This window comes from Phaseolus vulgaris, chromosome 5 (assembly GCF_000499845.2).
Source record: "Phaseolus vulgaris cultivar G19833 chromosome 5, P. vulgaris v2.0, whole genome shotgun sequence".
Taxonomy (NCBI): domain Eukaryota; kingdom Viridiplantae; phylum Streptophyta; class Magnoliopsida; order Fabales; family Fabaceae; genus Phaseolus; species Phaseolus vulgaris.
In genome coordinates this window covers 23,983,962-24,007,697 of record NC_023755.2, presented here as the reverse complement: position 1 = coordinate 24,007,697, position 23,736 = coordinate 23,983,962, and the positions used below count along the sequence as shown (strand labels likewise).

General features: G+C 33.5%; 2 protein-coding genes across 10 annotated transcripts; one reads left to right on the top strand and one right to left on the bottom strand.

The window, feature by feature from the left end:
• On the top strand, positions 1-18,615 carry LOC137835320 (pentatricopeptide repeat-containing protein At4g04790, mitochondrial-like). 9 transcript variants are annotated; one of them, XM_068643786.1, is made up of 13 exons: positions 1-317; positions 490-537; positions 944-1,291; positions 1,937-2,116; positions 2,462-2,526; positions 3,112-3,219; positions 4,748-4,861; positions 5,810-5,905; positions 6,513-6,596; positions 17,523-17,740; positions 17,814-17,844; positions 17,933-18,008; positions 18,245-18,615. In XM_068643786.1, exons 1-10 carry the CDS (start codon positions 143-145, stop codon positions 17,529-17,531), a joined length of 1,227 nt encoding a protein of 408 aa, XP_068499887.1. In that variant the 5' UTR covers positions 1-142; the 3' UTR covers positions 17,532-17,740; positions 17,814-17,844; positions 17,933-18,008; positions 18,245-18,615. The 9 variants fall into 9 exon arrangements, with proteins under 9 accessions (XP_068499887.1, XP_068499884.1, XP_068499885.1 ...); XM_068643783.1 differs by adding an exon at positions 1,535-1,567 and having other exon boundaries at positions 17,537-17,844; XM_068643784.1 differs by lacking the exon at positions 17,814-17,844 and adding an exon at positions 1,535-1,567.
• Positions 18,616-19,766: 1,151 nt separating this feature from the next.
• LOC137835319 (protein CHLORORESPIRATORY REDUCTION 41, chloroplastic) lies at positions 19,767-20,595 on the bottom strand. The gene has a single exon (XM_068643778.1). The coding sequence runs from the start codon at positions 20,518-20,520 to the stop codon at positions 19,882-19,884; it is 639 nt and encodes a 212-aa protein (XP_068499879.1). The 5' UTR covers positions 20,521-20,595; the 3' UTR covers positions 19,767-19,881.
• Positions 20,596-23,736: the final 3,141 nt, after the last annotated feature.

Here is a 23,736-nt window from a genome sequence, read left to right as displayed (position 1 = left end):
AAGCTACGAGCTTCTTGTTAAACAGAAAATAACTTTGGGGGTACCTCTGCGAAACACTGGGTTAAATTATGGCGTGGATCCATTTCCATAGAATAAAAGGATGTATTTGTAGGTGTAGCGTTTCAATTTGATCGTAAACTCAATGCGAATGCGCTACGTTCGAAATCTAAGCACCGGGTTCCGTTCACGTTCAGCCACCAAAGGCGCCACTTCCAAACCTCAACCTTCATCTTCTTCTTCAAACTCGTTATGCCTTTCGGAACTTCAAGAAGATTTCACGCTCTCAAGCCTCAAGCTTAAGCGACTCTCTGATTCAGGTATTTTCAATCACAGCCCTCTCCCTTCACCAACATTGACCGAAGTGGTTTTAGTATACTTTAGAATCCAATTCGTTACGTTGATGTTGGAAACTATTGCCGAGGGTGCTGCATTGTTGGACAATTTGATTTATAAGAATCTCTTTATTTATTTTTTAATGTTTTGGTGCAGATGATTCGGCTAGCGGGGTGTTTAAGCATATTTCTTCTATTTTCCATGGTAAGTGTTTGTTAAAACTTCTGTGAGAATACACACATTTATAGGAAGGGTGTCAAGTGAGAAACGAGAGCTTGTGTGGAGTGAGAGGAACTTATAATTCAAATGAGTTGTTAAAATTAAAACTAAATTAGAAAGTTTGACTATCCTTGTGATTATATGACGGAGATATATATCCATTTTCTCTAGGATAACAAGGAAAACTGAGGAAGTTGGAAGTAGGTCTAATCTATGTGGTTTAACTATTAGTTTTTATTTACAATTCATTTTCCCTTAATTTTTTAGTCTTTATTTTTTTGGGTGGGGTGGGAGGGGAGGTGTAATTGAATGAAGGCCCTGTACTGTAGTTTTCCAAAAAAAAAAAATAGTTTAAAAGTTAATCTTATGGGGTTATTGTTACTGATTGCAGCTGGTAAGCCAGTCAAGCAACCTGATTCTGAGAAAATTGATGGTGCAAAGGAATTTGAAAGAGTGCCAAATCTATCGTGGTTGTCGAGCATCTCTCAGAACAATATATTATTGCAACGGAAAGAGCAATCTCATAAAAAGAAACAAAAATATGTTTTCGAAGTCACTCAAGAAAACCGTTTTCAGAAGTTAGTTGAAGTCTGTGGAAAAATGCTAGGACCAGAGGCTACCCTTGAATTGTTTGGTAAACTGGGACGAGAAACAGACGTGAAAGGGTACAATGCATTGGTAGAAATGTGCATAGATAAAGCCAGGCAAACTGATGATGAAGACATCCCAATAGAGCTGGGTAAGGTTTTTAACCTTTTTAAATCAATGAGGGAACAAGGTTTAGAGCTACAGGAGCAAACGTATCGCCCACTTCTTTTGTATATAATTGATATGCATATGGTTGAGGAGTTTCAGTTTTTCTATGTTATTATCAAAGAGGGGAATCCTAGTTCAGTTTCAAGGCTGGGTTACTATGAAATGTTGTTGTGGTTGAGAGTTAATAATGAAGAAAAGATTCAGGGTATTTGTAATTATATTGCAGAGAATGACAGTGAGGACATATCTCATATACGAGGTAGGAGAACCTTCTTTCTGTTTTTCTCCACTTGCATTATTTTGCCATAACATGTTCTGCTGAAGAACGTCTAGCTTTGGATTTAAACTATAGCAGATGATTTCATTACACAGAGACATTATTGATGTCTTCTATTGCAAATTTTGGAATCATTTGAGGCGAAACTATTTAGCCCATGCTGTTTGAAGTGACATAATCCACATGGCTAATTGTATTTGATATTCAGATACGAATGTCTTATGCTACTGCATAGCAATTAACAGTGCTACTATCATGATGCTACCTTTTCTGCATTTTGATGTCTAATAATTATAGAAAATATTGTTTCATATAGCACTTTAGGAAATTACTATTTAACCTATGTTGCAGAAAATTATTTGTTGGCTCTTTGTGAAAGTGAACGGACAGAGGAGATTTTGAAGCTGTTGGAAATCATAGACATCAAAAACCTTTCCTCTGTTGAATCTGTAGCAGTTGTATTTCAGGCATTAGGAAGACTAATACTGGAACCTCTGGCAGAGAAGTTCCTTTTTTACTTCAAAAATAGTGGTAATTTGATATTTATATTTTTTCACCGTGGGTGATGTGCGTGAGACATGGCACTGAGTTGCATTTGAAAAAGAAGAATAAGAATTTGTATATGCTATATGTACCTTTCTATCAACCAATTCTGCTTCACATAATTTTATATGTATTAGCTGGCCCAAAATTTGGACTGCATGGATCTTTCCTTTTCTTGGCTAGTTGTAAATGTATTTAATTAAAGATTGTTCTTACATTCTACCCATTTGTATTTGAAGTAGTATTGTAGTCATATAGTGGGATTAGGCATTGCTTCCTTTATATCTTTCTCTCTTGAATATATACATACTGAGGTTTTCTTACATTTTGCAGATCATGAAGCACATAATATTACAAACTTCATTGCTTGTTATGCTGTTAGCATTCCAAATTTATCGGTAAAGCAATATTTCAAATGGTGCTAATAATTTCTGTGATGCCATGATACTCTTATGTACTTCTGCCTTTTTTCAATTTGTTTCATCCTTGAACTAAGTCTCCATTTCCCCGTTTTTTATGTTACTTCACACTTTAGTGTGATTGATGTACTACCAAATTCGGTTTTCTAGTTTCTATTAGCATTTTCTTGATAATAAATTTTGAATTCTCAATTAAAGTTGAACTAAATAAAGAGGCATTTGGAGGTTATCATCTGCAGTGCGCTAAGGTGAATTATCAGGTACAGATAGAATAGGTGTCTTTAAAATGTGTCTCAGTTCTATAAAAAAAGTGTTGAAACTCATACCTCTGTTGTGGTTGAAACTTAAAAGCCAATGGTTTCTTGCTTCATTGTGCTTGTATGCTAAAATGTGCATTGTAGCATATTAGCATTTGATCATATTGGAGAGAGGTTCATAGCTGTTTTGTTGCATATATGTTGTTGGACATGATAATTTTCAATAGTACTTGTCTGTTATGCGGGGAAAATTCTTTGCGCATGTACTGCGTCAGTTTTCTCACATGTATTGTTGGTGTTCTTGAAGGTTGAGGATGTCATAAAGAAGTTCAAAGATTTGCACCAAAGACTAGAAGTTTCACCTTCATCCTCATCATATCAGAAGATCATTTTACATAGCTGTGCATTGCACAAGGTACAATTTTCTTTATTGCATTCTAATGATTACTAAGTGACTACCAGAACTTTCTCTATAAGAAGAAGAAAAAAATCCAGAAGAAAATGGTAAGAGAACTGTCCCTTCTAGCAAGATGACAGGACTGTGAATGTGCATCTTTCAATTTCCTCACCCTTTACGGAAGAACATATTTTGAACCATTGACAAACGTGTGTATTTTTATTTGTGGACCCACTCACATTTAATTTCTCTTCGTTGCTAGTTATACATTCTTATTTAATAGAAAGAAAACACATGTATTTAGGCATACAAGTAATTAAGTTTTTTTGTCACCATAATGACTTTACTGGTTCTTTTTTGTGCTGTAACTAATATATTCCTTTGTTGTTGATAAAAAAACTTGAAGATCTTATACCAATGACTTGTCCTGTCCACTGATATCCGAAAATCATTAGAAGGGTTACTAATGTACACTGAAAGTAAGTCAAACGAAAAGGAAAAGGAAAAAAGAGAGATATTGTCTACCATTTGCTCTCTGCTCATAGATTCCTGACTTCCTTAGTCCTATATCTTCATATGAAAGCTGTGATATGTTTTGTCACTTTGCATATCACCATAATTTCCTCACCTTTAAGCCTGCCATGCACTATAATCTTTATCCATGATGTTCATGTTTTTATTTAATTGCTGGAGAGGCTGGTCATTTGAAATTTACTTGACTGGAGAATGATGTTTTTGATATTCCTACAGTCCATAGAAAGGTTTCTGCAACACTCCATCCTATCTGCAACAACTGGCATATATTATATACTATAACTAAAGAAACAAACAATCGTAGTCCAGGGCACTTTCCTCACCCTGCCTCTCATAAGCTACGCTTGACTTGTCCTAACCAATATTTGGGATTGCATTCATGAAACATTCTTGTTTTTCTATTTAATCTTACCCAGACTACCCTGATATGGGAACTTTTCTTTCTTCAAAATCTTTGTAGGCTTTCACAGTAAATGGCGTGACACTAGGCCTAGATTTCTTGTCAACTGAACAGACATTTGGTTTTCTCTTCATAATTATACTTGTGATGATCACTTGCTACATAGAATAACAGAAACCATTCTGCTCTCTTCATAATTTGCACCCTTCTCATGAATCTTGCCTGCACTTTAGTGACACTCACCAATAAAATGATATTTTCTTCTCAATTAATCATTTGCTAATCTTCCACTTTTAAATAAAAATCATTTACTTATCTTTACACTTAAAAGAGCTAGATTGCCATGATAGGAGGAGAAAAGCACCCAAGCACTTGGGAAACCCTCCTTTAAAAGCTAGTTGTTAAGAGGAGAACCGACTATGGAACTTTCCATACCATTTGATGGGGATCATGGGTACTCCATAATACTCAAGTCCCTGAAATCAAGTGTTAGCAATGGGCTTCAATAGTCAACACACACAAACACACATTTATAATTGAGGATTTTCCAATCACTCCATTAACAGCTTAGAGTTTGCATTTAAGATGAATTCTTGTTGGTTTGTAATGCAGGTGCATGTAGCACTTGATATTGTCAAAGAAATGTGTGAAGCAGGCCTAACTCTATCAACTGACGTGTTACACTCGATATTACAAATTTGTGACGAAACATCTGAATATAATTTGGTATGACCAATCTTCCATATAATTACTCCTTTGTTTCTTCATTGGTCATAATGTGTCCTAACGCGCTCATATCTTCTCTCCACATGATATGGTCTTTACGTCAAGCTTACGATCTTGAATTAATTACTGCTTGTGAACTGTTTGACTTGCAAGTTAATAGTATCACTATTTGGTGAATATCCAAGGATGATCTTAATTTTTTAAAATAAAAATAATGATTTTATTTGTTATACACCCGTCAAATGGAAGTCCTGTGCTTTGAAGAAAATATGAAGTATAAGGTCATCACTAACTTATACTAAAATTTAATTTGAGATTTACAAATTAAAATCGTTACTTCTGGCCACAAATGTCACCATGTCAAGGGATCAATTAACACAAGAGCAAATATATTAAGTGGAAGATGTTAGGTTTCATGGTGATGCCTAATATGAGTTTTATAAAAATAATATATTAAGTGAGACAATGTTTTGTCTTTAACTAGCTGAAAGCTCAGTTATAAGGAAGCATTTTGTGGTTGTTCTGCTGCATTATTTAGTGTTAAATTTCATATATTTTATCCTTATTGGCGGTACATTTCTAACAGAGGTTGCTTAGAATTGATCAGTTCATCTTTCAGTTAACTTTAGTCTAAGCGTTTCTACTAAAAAACAACCGCCTTCACCTTTGGGACAATGATGGCATTTTTTCAGGGGCACAAGAGAAGCATAATCAGTTAGGATTACATATTTATGTTTCCTTTCTCTATTTGTGTGCTTTTAATTTTTCATTATATTTCAAGCATAAAGAACAAGTAATATAGGCAGAATTTCAATCAATATTTCATGAGTATATGCTGAAATGGCCTTTCTACTAGTTGTTTGAGGCCTTCTATCCTATGTCATCTAACATATTTTACTGTTCTGCTATGTAATGTTTGTTTTTTCATCTGTATATTCTTAATTAAAGGTCCATCAAATCTTCTTTACCATATGTCGCTACAATTTGGAATCAAATGATGAAACATTCAGATCTATGATAAACTTGTTCTTGAAGATGAAAGATGTAAGTTGTACAGATTTCATTTACATGCTTCTGTTCTCCAGTCTTACTAATTGTGCTGCATCGTGCTAAACATCTATCATGATCTATGTTTTGAAAACTAGATTGGTCATTGAATCGGTTCAGTGTTCACTGGTTAAGCTAGTATTAATTAAATGATACAAATAATTAAATAATATATAAAATAACATTCGAAAAGTATAATATCATAATTTAATAATACTAAAAACTAAAAATAACTAACTATTTATCATTCAAATTACCCAGAAAAATAAAATCATACTATTTAGGTTTAAGGTTACATAATATTCTTTAAAAACGACTAGTTTCTCTAAAAGAAAATGACATACTCATTTTTGTAAGGGAAGAAAATCAAAATATCATAAAAAAATATCTTTTAAAAAAAACTGTAGACCTTCTTTGAACTGGTTCATCGGATTTTGGACCATTCAATAGAAGATAAGTTTTGTGGTTCTAATCGACTAAGCATAGGCCAGTATTTTGTTGAACGTCTAGTCCGATTTTGACAACAAAGATAATAATAGTAACTTGGTTGATTAATATGGACATAATCCTTTCATCAAACTTCTTTTTTGGTTTCATAATGCAGGTTGAAGGTGCGTATAAGATGCTTGATGATTTAGAGGAATTAAATTTGAAGCCAACAACTTGGATGTACAAATGTTTTCGAGAGGTGTTGTTCTGGTTACTGAGGATGTCTCTATTTCTACTCTTGTATACTTTTAACTGTCTCTTTAATGAGTTTGGAATGGTTTGCTAGAACTTAAAATATGATTTCTTGAAATTTTTTGCTGCCTTTGACAGATCAAATGGACTCTATACATGCATGTCTAGATGGCTAAAAAATAATACAACTTGGAAATTTGTCTCATTCACACAAATAAAACAAGCTCATATTTATAAATATTAGATATAGGTTTGAAGAGGGTTAAATTCTGTTATAATACCAAAATATCATGTTACTAATGCAATACATGGAATGGTTTATACAAATTTATAAAATTATAACTTTTAGTTGCTTAAATTTTACATTTAATTTAATTAAAGTAATAACCAATAATTAATGGGTGTTTAAAGCTGGACAAATCAAATCACTAACAAATTTGTCCTAATAAATATAGAATGGAATAAGCACTTAATTATAACATAATTCTCCTGATTATGTAACACTCCCCCTCAAGTTGGTGAATGTATATCTATCATTCCCAACTTGCAAGTAAGATCTTCGAATTGTTGTGGGAAGTCCCTTAGTAAAATATCTGCCAATTAGAGTCTTGAAGGGATGTACTCAGTGGCTATAAGACCATCATCCAACTTCTCTTTAATAAAGTGTCGGTCTATCTCTACGTGCTTTGTTCGATCATGTTGAACCGGATTATGTGCAATACTGATAGCGGACTTATTATCACACGCCAAGCCCATAGGAGCTTCATATTTTATTTTTAGGTCATCAAGTATAATCTTCATCCATAAGAATTCACACACCCCTTGAGCCATGGCTCTAAATTCTACCTCTACACTTGATCTTGCAACTACATTTTGCTTCTTGCTCCTCCATGTCACCAGATTTCCACCCAAGAACATGCAGTAGCCTGTGGTGGATCTCCTATCAACAATCGATCTTGCATAGTCAGCATCAATATATACTTTCATGGATAAGTTTTCCCCCTTTTTGAATAGCAATCCTTTTCCTGGAGAGGCTTTTAAGTACTGAAGAATTCTATCTACTGGCTGCGAGTGTCTTTCCCTTGGATCATGCATAAATTGGCTGACCACACTAACTGCATAGGCTATGTCTGGCCTAGTGTGTGATAGATAAATGAGTTTTCCCACAAGTCTTCGATATTGTGTCTTCTCCACTTTTGGGTTTTCCTCATCATTCTCAATCCTATGATTTTGCTCTATTGGCACTCCAGTGGTCTTACAACCCAACTTACCAGTCTCTTTGAGAAGATCAAGGATGTATTTCCTTTGAGAAATAAAGATGCCCTATCTCGAGTAAGCAACCTCTATTCCAAGGAAGTACTTCAGCTTTCCAAGATCCTTCATCTCAAATTGAGCAGCTAGTCTCTCCTTCAAATTTTGTTTTTCAATCTCATCATCACCTGTAATAATCATATCATCTACATAGATCAAAAGTAGAGTGAGTTTACCATTCTGAGAATGTTTTATAAACAGAGTATGGTCACCTTGGCTTTGTCGATACTCCAAAGATACTATAGCTTGAGTAAACCTTCCAAACCAAGCACGAGGTGATTGTTTAAGACCATACAGGGCCTTCTTAAGTCTGCACACCTTATTTTCTTCATTAACATTACCATAACCAGGTGGAATCTCCATGCATACTTCTTCCTCCAAGCTTCCATGCAAGAAGGCATTCTTAACATGAAATTGATGCATCTCCTAACCAAAGTGCGTTGCCAAGGAGAGAATAATTCTGACTGTATTCATTTTTGCTACTGGAGCAAAAGTTTCCTCATAATCGATCCCATAGGTTTGAGTGTACCCTTTTGCAACCAACCTTGCCTTATATCGATCCAATGTGCCATTAGACTGATACTTCACTGTGTATATCCACCGACAACCCACTGCCTTCTTATCATTTGGTCTCTCTACAATCTCCCAAGTCTCATTCTTTTCTAATGCCTTTATTTCTTCATTCATGGCTCGAACCCAGTTCTCATCCTTTAAGGCTTCTTGTACTGATGTAGGGATTCTAATAGAATCAATAGCTGAAAGAAAACTCTGGTGTTGCAGAGAAAGTTTTTCTGTAGACACAAATTGAGATATAGGATATTTGGCACAAGATCTTTTTTTCTTTTCTCAAGGCAATAGGTAAATCATCTAGGTTAGTTTCATTTAAGGTGTCCTCAAAAGTCTCATAAGTATGAGTTCTTACCTCTGGTTCGGACAATTGAAGTTGCTGTTCGATCAAGACGGGTTCTTGTTGCCTTCGTTGATATTGTTTCCCAAAGTATTTGTCCTCATTATTCTTCTCTGGTAATGATGTTGGCATAGGGTATTTTTCATTCTCCCTAAGAACGAAATCCTATAACAAAGGAAAATGTGGCAACTCAAGGTCCTCAGCTTCTTGAATACTCTCCCCCTGAAGCTGAGAGCTAGGAAAGAAAGACTCTGTTTCATGGAAGGTGACATCTTTGGAAATATAAACTTTATGACTTTGAGGATGATAACATTTGTACCCTTTTTGTTGGGGGCATAATCGATGAAGACACATTTGATGGCGCGAGGATCTAACTTACCCTGATAAGGACTATGAACATGGACAAAAGCAGGACAACCAAAGACACGATTCTGAAAACTATTCAACATGGGAATAGAAGGATAGAATGTGGTCATAAGCTGAATAGGAGTAACACCCTCTAGAACCCGAGAGGGTAATCTATTAATCAAATAAGTGGCAGTCAGGACTGCTTCCCCCAGTAAGATCTAGGAACAGATGTTTGAAAAAGTAAGACTCGAGGAACCTCAAGGAGATGACGATTTTTCCTTTTAGCAACCCCATTTTGTTGAGGAGTGTCCACCCAGGTTAATTCATGAACAACTCCATTTTCCTGAAGGAACTTGGAAAGGTTTTGGTTCACATATTCTCTTCCATTATCAGAACGCAATCTCTTAATTGAACTTTCAAATTGTGTTTGAATCATTCTGTAAAAAGTTACAAACAGGTGAAAAACTTCAGACTTATCTTTCATGAGGAATATCCAGGTAATCCGAGTACAATCATCAATAAATGAGTCAAACCATTTTGCACCCGAGATATTAGGAATAGGTGAAGGTCCCCATACATCTGAATGAATAAGATCAAAAGGTTTAGAACTTTTATTACCATTGGGAGGAAAAGTTGTCTGATGGTGTTTAGCAAACTGACAAACATCACAATGAAATGACTCAGCAGACACTTTTGTAAATAAAAGAGGAAATAAGGACTTTAGGGTACTAAATGGAGGATGACCAAGACATCTGTGTTGAAGCCATATCTGAGAGGATGACCAAGATTCACGACCTTGTTGAAGATTAGAAGTGTGTGCCTGTAGTCTAGCACACTTTTTATTTCCTTTAGGCTGTAAATAATATAACCCACCCTGCTCTTTAGCAATTCCAATAGTCTTCCCCGTGGCAAGATCCTGAAAAACACAATGGGCAGGGAAAAATACCACTGCACAATTTAAATCTTGGGTAATCTTTTGAATAGACAAGAGGTTATTGAATAGTTTGGAAACATGAAATACGTTTTTTAAAGGAAATGAAGGTTGAAGGTGAATGTTACCACGACCATTAACGGGGGTAGTGGAACCATTAGCAACAGTAATATATGGGTTACCAGATAAAGCAGTGTAGGATGAAAAAGAAGAGGAATGAGGTGTCATATGATCAGTAGCACCAGAGTCTATAATCCAAATATTTTCAGTACTAGAAGCATCAAAGGATAAAAAACTAGAACTCTTACCACTCATAGTGAAGGAACAATAACTAGATGGCTTACTAAGGGAGTCCATGAGAGCTCAAATCCAACTGAGTTTTTCAGATTGGCAAAATTTGATCCTATGCACACAAAAATCCGTTGGAAAAATTTCCGATGGTGGTTTCCAGCGGCCGGTGGCAGTTTCCGGCGAGCGGTGGCAGTTCTGGCGAGAGGCGGCGACGGCGGTCGGTGGTGGTTGGCGGCGGTCAATGGTGGTGGAAATAATGGTCAATGGTGCAAGGTGGTGGTGGTGGTCAAAGGAGAAAAGATAAGGAAAATAAAAAGTTGCAGCAATTAAAGCTGTCCAAAAAAAAAAAAAATTGCAACAATGAAGGCTGTCAAGGAAATGATTACTAGGGTTTAGGGTTTAGGGTTTAGGGTTGAAGGTTGCTAAAAAAATATTGCAGAAGCAGAGTCTCCCAGATTTACCAAGTTGAAAGAAATAGATGAAATATATTTCTGAGATATTTTACAAATGTGATTACAGTCTCTATTTATAGACTGTTTTACAACCTAATTAAGGAAAGAAATAATAGGTAATGAAAGCCAGAAATAATGGGTGTTTAAAGCTTTACAAATCAAATAAAACCAAATCACTAACAAATTTGTCCTAATAAATATAGAATGGAATCTGCACTTAATTATAACATAATTCTCCTGATTATGCAACGATAATTAATGGATTTATTGGAAATTTCATATCAACTAAGGATATGACCAAATTTTAATATATAAGTAAATGCAAACCTCACCTTAGAAGTTGATTTTGTAAAGTTAAATTAGGTTTAAAGTCACTTTCTTAATATGATATTAGAGAATATCAAGGATCTATTTTAGCAAGGTTTATTGAGCATATTCTGTCACCCACTATCAGGATTTGGGACACTATCGAACTATATACAAATGTCTAGTCTCACACTCAAGATGTCTAGTCTTTGGCATAAGGGAATATGTTGGAGATCTCATATCGACTAAAGAAATGACCAAATTATAATATAAGTGGGTGCAAACCTCACCTTACAAACTGTTTGAGTTAGGCTTAAAGTTCACTTTCATAAAAGGATTTATGAAATTGTCTACAATATTCGTGTTAGGATTTACTCTTACATTTTTTTTTCTATTTGTGGACCAGTCAATAATACTCTGAAATCATTTTGTTGTTAAACTGAACCAAAATCATTTGTATTGCCCTTAAAATGCCCAAGGCACTTAGATTCAAAGCAACCAGATTTTGGCAATTTGTTTTTTATTTCTTTGATTTATTTATTTTTGGTGGTTAATCTTGGACGATGTTAGTTAAGGCCATGCTTAGTTGTCATATTTTTTTTCATGGCTCTTTTTATTTAGTTATATAGATTATAGAAATCCTTGAACAAGGCCACTCCCAGGCTTGTAGATGAAGGAAGTTCTCACCATGTTCACCAAATCTAGAAATTGTAGCCATTAAATTCTTGTATTTTTAGGGATCAGGCAAGGTATTGAAGTAATTTATTGGCTTCAGTATGTTTTGCAGTGTAACAAAAATCATGTGAATGTTTTCTCTTGATTGGAATATTGCTGTTGATAATGCAGATAGTTTTATTGCCACAATGATGAACAAGACTCTATTCTTTAATATTTTTACCTTTTAAGGTGTATTTAAATCAACTTCTCACTTCAAACAATAAATTTTTTCTCACCCTTTTACACTATTTTGCCGGAAAACATTAGTGATGGGGTGAGGGTAGTTGAGCACATGCCATGTGCTGATAATATAAAGCTGGATTCATAGAGTTTCAGCTACCTGGTTAGAAACTCTAAAACTGAAGCCGATATAGTGAAAGTTATGTTTAATAGCCATATAATAGATTCTTACATATCTATCTGAATCAAGAGGAAATTCATTTATTCCGTTTTGACCATTTTATGATCTTTAATCCAACATGTCTCCAAAAGTTCGGTTATTTCTTCCATTGTTCCTTCTGATGTTAACTTAGACTTCACAAAAATTGAGTTATATTGATCATACATTCATACCCTCCTTTCAGAAGAACCAATACCATTTAAAAGAAATTGCATCTTGTATTGATCTTTTCTTCACTATGTTTCAAGTTCATGCATTCCTCTAAGTATACAATTTTTTATTTATTTATGCTAATGTTGTGATGCTACACTTCAATATTTTTGGGTTTACATAAATACAGTTTTGATAAACTGAATTATGTAATCAAGACATGTTGTCTGCAGATCTGTTGAAAGCTTGTGATTTTATGTATCTTATAAATCTTTAACATTACATGTTATTAAAGGAAAAGAAAGAATAGGGTAAATCCCTTGTGTATATTGAACACATAGGGTTATGTTTATATAGGAAAAAGAAACATATGGGCTAAGCCCATTACATAAATATGAGATATCTAACAATATCTATAATATCTCATAATATCAAATAATATCTAATTATATCTAATAATATCTAATAATATCTAATTATATCTAATAATATCTAACACTCCCCCTCAAGCTGGTGCATATAGATCATATGTACCCAGCTTGTTACAAATGTAATCAATCCTAGGTCCTCGTAAGGGTTTAGTAAAAATATCTGCTAATTGATTATTTGAATTAACAAACTCAGTCTTGATATCTCCTGATATAATCTTTTCTCGAATGAAATGACAATCAATCTCAATATGTTTTGTCCTTTCATGAAAAACTGGATTTGAGCTAATATGAAGAGCACCCTGATTATCACATATCAGTGTCATTTGAGTAACCTCTCCAAATTGCAATTCTTTAAGTAACTGTTTAAGCCAAATAAGCTCACATGTAGCCGAGGCCATAGCTCTATATTCTGCTTCTGCACTAGATCTTGCCACAACACTTTGTTTCTTGCTCTTCCAAGAGATCAAGTTATCACCAATGGAGACACAATAACCAGAAGTTGACCTTCTATCAGATGGAGATCCTGCCCAATCAGCATCTGAATAACAAACGACTTTAGTATGGTTATTATGACCATATAACAAACCTTTTCCAGGAGAGCCTTTAATGTACTTCACTATACGAATGACTGCATTCCAATGATCTTCACATGGAGAATTAAGAAATTGACTCACCACACTGACTGCAAAGGAAATATCAGGACGAGTAACAGTGAGATAGTTCAATCTTCCAACTAATCTCCTGTACTTCTCAGGATCTGAAAGAGGCTCCCCCTGATTGGGTAGAAGCTTGACGTTGGGATCCATGGGAGTATCAACAGATTTCGAATTCATCAACCCAATTTCCTCCAAAATATCTAATGCGTATTTTCTTTGAGAGATAACAATACCAGTATTGGATTGTGCTACCTCAATCCCCAAGAAATATCTGAGTTTGCCAAGATCTTTGGTCTGAAAGTGTTGACAAAGGTGTTGTTTTACTTGTGAGATGCCATGGTGATCACTGCCTGTAAGAACAATGTCATCAACATATACTACAAGATAGATACACCCAACACTCGAGTGACGATAAAAAACTGAATGATCGCCTTCACTGCGAGTCATACCAAATTGTTGAACAACATTGCTAAATTTTCCAAACCAAGCCCTAGGAGACTGCTTGAGGCCATATAAGGATTTGCGAAGACGACATACCAATCCAGAAGACTCCCCCTGAGCAACAAAACTGGGAGGTTGCTCCATATAAATTTCTTCCTGCAAATCCCCATTAAGAAAAGCATTTTTAACATCCAGTTGATAAAGAGGCCATTGTTGAAGAGCAGCCATAGCTATGAATAAGCGAACAGAGGCCATCTTTGCTACTGGAGAAAAAGTATCACCATAGTCTAAACCAAAAATTTGGGTATAACCCTTAGCCACAAGACGAGCTTTGAGACGATCAATAGTACCATCAGGACCAACTTTGATAGCAAAAATCCACCTGCAACCAACAACAGATTTCCTAGATGGTAAAGGAACAAGTTCCCAAGTTCCATTATTCTGAAGCGCATTCATTTCATCAAGCATGGCCTGACGCCAACCAGGATGGGCTAAGGCATCACCTACAGATTTTGGAATGGATACAGAAGAAATAGACGAAAGGCAGGTATAAAAGGGTTGAGATAGTCTATGGTAACTCAAAGCAGTATAATGTGGAGAGGGATTACGAGTAGAACGTATACCTTTACGGATAGCAATAGGAAGATCAGGTTCAACAGTCGGAGGTTCAACTATAGGAGCCGGAGGGGGATGAGGTGTTGGCACCAGAATAGAGTCTGCTGATGGACGATGAGACGGTTGACGACGACTATACACCTGAAGAGTTGGCGGCGGTGGTGAATTGTTAGGTGCACTAGGCACAACAAGAGGAATATTTACTTGATTAGATGAAGAAATTGAAGGAGAAGGACAAGACTTAAAGTAAAGGGAAGATTCACTGAAGGTGACATCTGCTGAAATAAAATAACGGTTTAAAGACGGTGAGAAACATTTATATCCTTTTTGTGATCTAGTGAACCCTAAAAAGACACATTTGTGTGACTTAGGAGATAATTTATCAAGACCAGGACTAAAATTATGAACAAAACATGTGGACCCAAAAACTTTGGGAGGTAAAGAGTGGAGAGGGTCATGTGGAAATAAAATAGAATGAGGAATTTTGTTATCTAAAACTGAAGATGGCATGCGATTAATGAGATAACATGCACTAAGAACAGCATCACCCCAAAAACGCTGAGGAACATCACCATGGATTAAAATAGTACGAGTTGTTTCAACAAGATGTCTATTCTTGCGCTCAGCTACCCCATTTTGTTGAGGTGTATAAGCACATGAAGTTTGATGAAGAATACCATGAGAAGCCATAAAATTTTTAAAAGGATGAGAAAGATACTCACGTCCATTATCACTGCGCAAAATTCGGATGGAAATTCCAAATTGATTTTTAATTTCATTGTAAAATATTTGAAATATAGAAAACAACTCAGAACGGTTTTTCATTAAAAATACCCAAGTACATCTTGAATAATCATCAATAAAAGTAACAAAATACTGAAATCCTAAATTAGACTTAATACGACTTGGTCCCCAAATGTCAGAGTGAACTAAGGCAAAAGGAGATGAAGCACGTTGTGAGACACTACGAGGAAAAGAACTACGAATGTGTTTCCCTAACTGACACGACTCACACGATAAAGTAGACACATTAGACAAACTTGGAACAAGCTGTTGCATCTTGGCAAGACTAGGATGACCCAACCGAGCATGAATGAGAGATGGAGAATCCATAATTGCGCCAACATGTGCAGAGATCTGTAGTTGATAAAGTCCATGAGACTCACATCTGGTGCCAATCATCCGTCCCGAACTCCGGTCCTGTAAAGTAACAGAATCTTTGGTAAAAGAAATAACACAGTCAAGGGAACGAGTGAGACGACTAATGGATAATAAGTTAAATGGAGACCCAGGGACATAAAGAACATTATCAATAGATAAAGATGAAAAAAGATTAATAGTACCAACACCATGTGATGGTACCTTATATCCATTGGCCATGGTAACTGAAGGTAAATAACCCGTAGTAGATAGGGAAGAGAAAAAAGATTTATTACCAGTAATGTGATCAGTGGCACCTGAATCTAGAACCCAAGGGCCATGGGAAGTGGAGTGAGTGAGGCCAACAAAAGATGTACCTGAATGTGCAACAGAAGCCGTGGAACTAGGGTTCTGACGATCCTCATACCATTTAAGAAATTCATTGAAAATAGCAGGCTGGCTTGGGGTATCAATTGAAGTATGGTCCATGGTAGAAGGTTGCACAGGGGCAATTTGAGCAACCGCAACAGATCTAGGAGGACGACCATGTAAGGCATAACATCTGTCAATTTTGTGGCCAAGTTTGCCACAATGGTCACACTTGTGACGCCCTTTGCCCGGCTTGTGAGGGCGAGTACGATCATTATGCTGAGATACTAAAGCAGAAGAGTCATCAACATGAGACGTTATATCAGCGGTGTGTTTACCTGGCACGCGCAAAAGGGTAGAACAAGTGGAAGTAAAATTGGGCACAATAGGAGATCCCAAAATTTGATCACGAACGTGAGAATAATCATCAGGAAGACCATGTAAACCCAATAACATGAAGAACTTGGATCTTTGTTCTAGTTCTTGAGAAGGAGTAGAGGCAGGAGGTAATAACTCATTAAAATCATGAAGAAGAGCATGAAGTTTACCTAGATATTCTGCCATTGTACCATCAAGACGTTTGGGAGCAACAATTGTGAGAAGATTTTGACACACACCATAAAGACGTTGAGTATCATTGGTGTATAATAATTTTGCTTGTTCCCAAACTTCTGAACATGTTTCATAGGTACGAAAAATTTGTTTTAAAGATGAATGAATGGTCGATTTGATAACAATGCATAATTGAGCATCAATTTTCGACCAACGAACAACCTCATTTTCAGGAAGAGTAGGATGAGTAAGATGATCAACATAACCTTGACTCTTAAGCCATAATTTAATATCTGATGCCCAAGTGTCATAATTGGTTTCATCCAATTTGTCAATGGAAAGATGAACATTGACGTAATTAGTATAAATAGATGAATCCGGCATAATGACTGAAGAAGAAGCCATAGTGGCAGCGGAAGCGGAAGAAGCCATAAAAGATAAGGACAAATCCAGTCACCGGTTAATTGGCGGGAGCAACAAAGATGAAGGCTCCGACAGCGATTCCGGCAGCGTCTCCGGCGAAGGTCCGGCGAAGGTCCGGTGAAGGTCCGGCGGAGGTCCGGCGAAGGTCCGGTGAAGGTCCGGCGAAGGTCCGGCGAAGGTCCGACGAGACAGTGGGGGTGGTGGCTGGAAAATTCCAGTGAATAGTGGATTCACCAATAAAAATTGAACCCTAAACCCTAACCTTATGCTCTGATACCATATTAAAGGAAAAGAAAGAATAGGGTAAATCCCTTGTGTATATTGAACACATAGGGTTATGTTTATATAGGAAAAAGAAACATATGGGCTAAGCCCATTACATAAATATGAGATATCTAACAATATCTATAATATCTCATAATATCAAATAATATCTAATTATATCTAATAATATCTAATTATATCTAATAATATCTAACACATGTGATCTTAGATCCATTGATACAGTGGATGAACTTGAACCAAGTCAAGGCTGTTCTCGTCTGAGGCTCTTGTTATGAGGAAATAAAGCAAGCTGGAAATATCTGGTGGCAAAAGACATTGAGTCTCATTGTACGGTTTTGAATATACATCAGTAATTTATATAATTTTTAACTTGCAAGTCTTCATAATCAAGCCATTGGACATTCCCAGGAGCACACTCATTCCGAGGTGAGTTGATAGGTTGCTTCCTTCTACTTGAGAAATTAGATGATACAGACAATTGAAATGATGTTTGTTGCAGGATTGTATTCTATTTGGAATAAGCATTTAAGGTTTTCCTTCTTTTCCTTCACTTTATTAAATTTCTATGAACTAAATATACTCTGCAATTTACCTTATGTTCATTGTCTTTTGTGTCAGTTCTGCGGTGAAATTGTGCAATCTGCTGGATAAGTTCCAAAATGATGAGCAAGTTATGGAAGTTCTTTATGATAAGGTTGGCTCTGACTTCCTTTTCACTTTATTTGTATAATTCAATGATACAAGAAACATGGCTGGTTATGTTGAGTTATTGTTTTAGTTTGTGTAAGTCTGAAACTATTTCAAACAGCTATGTTGTGTTTGGACCTTGAAGTATTGTAAGTAGGTTGTGGAAAGATTTTCAGGGTTTACCACCTTCATTATGATGCATGTTCCATTCTTATTGAAAACATTTGTCTTTTATGTGTGTAGGTATTTTTTTCTCTGATCGAAGAGTTAGACACCAGCCATTTTCACACTTTTAGGAAATTAAGGATAAGCTTGGGCTTTAAGTGCCTGTGTTAACGCCACTGATTTACATAATGCTGACAAGAGGGGCGAGAGCATGTTTGGTGCTTTTCGACAAGTTTGCTACTACTATAGATGTTGAAGATAATACATGTGTGTGTGAGAGAGAGAAGGTATATGTGTATGAGTAAGTTTGTACATAGGGAGAGAGGGGTGCAAGAAACTGATATTTTTTTTATGAAAATATAAATGTACATATGAAAAGGCTAGATACTATATGTATGCTCAATTCCATTGACAAATCCATCATAATTTCTGTCCCTAATTCTTTGATACATTTTTTTTGTATGCTGAGATTAATTAGAAGACCACTTTATCTCTACTGAAATAGATTCATATAATGTTTATAAATTTAAATTTGTGTAGAACAACAATATCGGCGTTGTTCGAGTAGGAGAAATTCAATTTTTTTTTAACCTGATGACCAGTCTGGAAATCACATCATCACTAGGCATCTTTACTGGGAAATTTCAGTTTACTATATACTAATTAGACATTTACAATTTTTTTAGTTTTGAAATAAATACTTATTTGTCTTTTATTTTTACTAAAATAAAATTTATTCTCTTTGTAATTTTTAAATAGATTCACTTATCTCATGTTTTTAATAAAAGAATATTTACTTTTCATAGACGTTTTTAATAAAGTATATCCATATATTTTATTTTACTTATATTTTTTAATTTTTTTATAGAAGATTATTTAATTTAAGTTATAATCAATATGGTATTTTTTGTACAAAATAAGAGAAGTAAATAATATTTTTTTAAGAAAATATATGATATATAAGTATAATTTATTAAGAGTAAAAAATATGAATGTCTATTTTAAAATTAAAATTATAAGTATTATTCATCATAATATATGTTAGGTAGGAGCAATTTTTCCTGTTTATTTAGTTACTCATGTAAATATACTACAGCTAATAAAAAGAAAGGAATTAGGCTTTGATTCATAATTAAAATTTGTTAATAAGGAAGACCAAACCTTTATACCTGTTATGAAGATTTATTTTTTTCTTTAACATACATAAGCAAATGTTAGTGACAATAAAGGATAAATTAAAAATACACAAATTTTTTAGTGATGAATTTTTAAATAATTTTTCTTAGAAGTGACACCTTAGAGTTAAAAGACATCTCTTAAGTAACACAATGCCATTCAAACCACACAAATAGTAAATAGCATGTCTCTGAAGTTCAACGAAACATTAAATTAGGGTGTAGGGTTTAAATTAGCGACAATCATGATAAAATACTTATTCAAGTTAACTTTTACATGTTTTATTTCTGTATTAAGATATTAATTACTAATCCAGAATTAATTTTGAAATGAAATTACTCTAATTAATTCTTACAAAGAATTAAAATTTGTACTAAAATTTGCTTGTAATATAATTTAAAAATCATTTTTAAACAAAAATCAATTTAGTAATCCAAATGTCACAGAATATGACATTGTGTATATATCAGTTGTTTCAAGTTCTTCAGCACTATGACATTGTGTATCTGTCCAATGTGACAGAATCCCCATGAAAGAGTTCAAAAGGAATAAGCAACAAGTATGGCTTGCCTGCACCTTGCCTTGGCCAGCTCAAGCCTCTCTCCCAATGTCTCTTCCTTGACAGCAGCCTTCACCATAGCCAAATCCATCTCCATCAACTTCAACACTCTAAACAGTTCTGTCACCATTCTCTCCTCCACTTTCCCTTCATCCATCAGAACCTCTGCCTCTTCTCTTGCTCTCTCAGCCACAATTTCCCCCACCTTTGCCAGCAGTTCTGTTGATCCAAACTCCTTCTCCATGAGGGTCTCTAGCTTCTCCAAGAAGTCAGCTATGACATACCCTACTGGCACCTCTTGGTTTATTTCTTTGGTCCTCTTCCATCCAATTTCAAAGTTTGGAGGCTCAGGCTGCACAAGTTTCTTTCCCCTTCTCTCCCTCACTATCTCTGACCTCCTTCTCTTCTCAATGGGAAAAGACTCTTCACTGTTCACTGTGCTGAAGGTAGGGTCTGGGGTTAGAAACTCACCCTCAGGAGGAGTGGACTCCAGAGATGTGCATCTAATGGAAAAGTTCTTTCTGGGTTGACTGTGAATGGAATACTCTGATGGATTTGATGTTTTATGTGAGTAGATGTGAAGATGAAGAGAAGGATATGTGAACATTGTGGAAGCCATGCCAATTTGGAAAGAAGAATGAAGATAAGGCTTGGACTATGGTTGGTTTGGTGTGTATACACAAAAATCAATCACTTTTCAGATAACAACACAGTTGAAGTTACTGTCCAATAAGCAAATGATATCTAGAAATATCCAATGAGGAAGAAGTCTAAGTGTAAAATCCAAAACAACTGTTATAATGTGTAGAAGGATTGAATCCTACTATCAAAATTGTTGGAATTTACACTGTGTAAAAAAACTAATATGTTGATTACAAAATTTATTAACACATCAGTGAGAAATAAACTTTTATAAATCTATTTTTTTTAAAAAAAAAATTAAACTTTCAATGAAATTATAATATTTATTTCTAGATTTAAAAAATTTAAAATGTAATTCTTTACTCTTTTTTTTTAGATATATAAGTATTTTTTATGAAATTATAATGTTATATAATACTTATTTAAAAGCGTAAGAAAATACTATTAATACTTATTTTATATTATAGTAAAAATTATGTTATATAAATACTGGTATATTATATTAAATTAAAATTGATGAAATAATTACATCCAAATGATATTAGTAACAATAATATTTTTACTGTTATTGGTATTAATAAGTATATTTTAATTCATTAATTAATATAATTTTTATTTTTAAAAAAAAATTACTAAGTTAGACATCATTAATAATTTTTTTAATTTTTAATATTTTTAACTATAATATATAAAGATCATAAATTAAAAAAAATGATGCTTTATTTATTTATAAAATTCAATATAGTTTTGGTATTTTTAAATGGTTCAAATTGCACACATGTGAATTTCATATCTTTAATTATTTTAATGGGCTAAACCCACAATAACTTTTTTATTAATTTAAGTGAAATTAAGAAGTTTATTATTTTATTAGTGAAAACTTTTGTTATGTAAGTTGCTGAAGGAAAATGAAGATTAAGATATTTATGGTTGATGTTGTATTAATCTTTATTAGCCTAGAGAGGTCCAAAGAGAAAGTGATTTAGGTAAATTTGGTAGGGTTGATTTAGGCTAATGTATTTAGGGTTAAGTTGATTAGGGTTGAGGTGAATGTGATAGTATTTAGGGACGAGTTGATTAGGCAAATAGTAATTAGAGTGTTAAAGATTCATGTTTTTTTTTTTTTTTTTTTTTTTTTTTTTTTTTTTTTTGGGTATTTTGGTTCGAAATGGTTTTATTTTTATTATGTTCAAATGGATAGGTTTTAATTTAAGTCTTACCATCAAAATGGTAATTAAGTTGTGTGAAATATTGGAAAAGATTAAAAAAAATATTTAAAATAATTTTTATTATTAATAAATAGTTTTAAATTTGATATTTAATTAGTTATAAGTTTAGTAGAAATGTTAAAAAAAATGTAAAAGTAATTCTCAAATTAGTGCAAAACAATAGGTAAAGGAGGTGACTACTCTTGTGTTTTTAATTTTTAAAAGACTTCTTATTTATTTAAAAAAAAAATAGTCACATATTGTAAGTTTCTTGTGAGTTTTTTCTTTTAAATAAAGGAGAGGATGTTAAAAAAAAATATAAAAGTCATTCTTAATTTAGTACAAAACAATACATAACGAGGTGACTACTTGTGTGCTTTTATTTTTTTAAAAAAATTCTTATTTATTTAAAAAATTATTGTAATATTTGAATAGAGCAGAGGATGTTAAAAAAAATATAAAAGTCATTCTCAATTTAGTATAAAACAATAGGTAACCAGATGACTACTAATGTGTTTTTATTTTTTTTAAAGACTTCTTATTTATTTAAATAATTTATTGAAAAAAAAATAGTTATTACAGATATATTTAAAGTTTTTTGGGATTTTTTTTTTAATGCCACAAAGATAGGAAAGTCATTATAATGCATGTGATTCAATGCATTTGACCAACTTCTTTCTTTTTAAAACATAAAACAATATAATTGTGTTGTTGAAATCAATATAAACACATGTTATGTATTATGATTGATGTGAGTTGCTTTCATTAGTTTTGGCTAACATCTTTTACTTTCATGCTAAAGACACACATTTTGATAGTTCTTTTGTCAAAGAGATTATACTTTTATTTTCTTGTCCATTCCAAAGAGCTTATGAATCCATTTTAAAAATAAGTATATTAAAGATTAACAAATAAAATTCATAGCAATTACTTTGTCTCTTAGTATAGTATAGAGTATGTAAGTATCTTAGCTTACATTTGCACAACAATAAATTATTATAAATATAACATTAGATGAGGTGATTAGTGTAAAATTATAATTTTATGACCACTTATTATGATAATTATAATATTAAGTAAGACATTGATATAATTGTAAATAGAAAGCAATATAGTAAATACTTAGTGTGTTGACTCAACAATATTTGACATACTAAATGATTTGATATAGTAATTTTTTTTTTAATTTTAAATCACTTCCTAATTTACGTGTTAACCAATATCTAATTACTTATAAAAAAATAAAAAAGAATTAGGTAAGTTAGAAATTAAAGAAGAGTTTATTTTGTTAATGCAAAATGACTAATAACAATGATGAAAATTAACATTACTAATCGAGGAGGTACAAAATATTTGATAGAGACATTTTAAAATTCAAGTAAAGAAGTTTATTTAACACCTTATTTGCATCACTAAACATGTAATTTTTAAATGAGGAATGATGTATGAATATTATGTAATGAAACACAAGTGCATAATCACATTCACCATTGTTGATTCATGGAATGATCTAATATAGAATTAACTCAAATGACTTATAGTAAATTTGAGTTCAAATTTTATTGATAATTTTTTTTTTTGAATATGTAGATTTTGGGTGATCCATCTCCATTGGAAGATAATGTATTAGTCATTCAAGAATGATGAACATAATATTTTATAGTATTTTTCATCTTGTAAATTCATGTTATTGTATTTATGACAACTTATATTTGTTTATCCTTTTATAATTGTTAGGATTATGATCTTTTGCATAGAAAATTATTTATTCATGTACTTAAATATATCTTTACTAATGGTAAAAGTATAATAAATAACTTTTATTTTAACTATAAAGACCATATATAAATCTATCCAAAATTTACAACAATGTCTGACGTCAAGTTCAGACAGACTGACACGCGTCTGTGAAATAACCCCATTTAAGTATGATAAAAGTTAAGAAGACTTAAAGACATAAATTTCTAAGTTTCTTAAGATGAGTC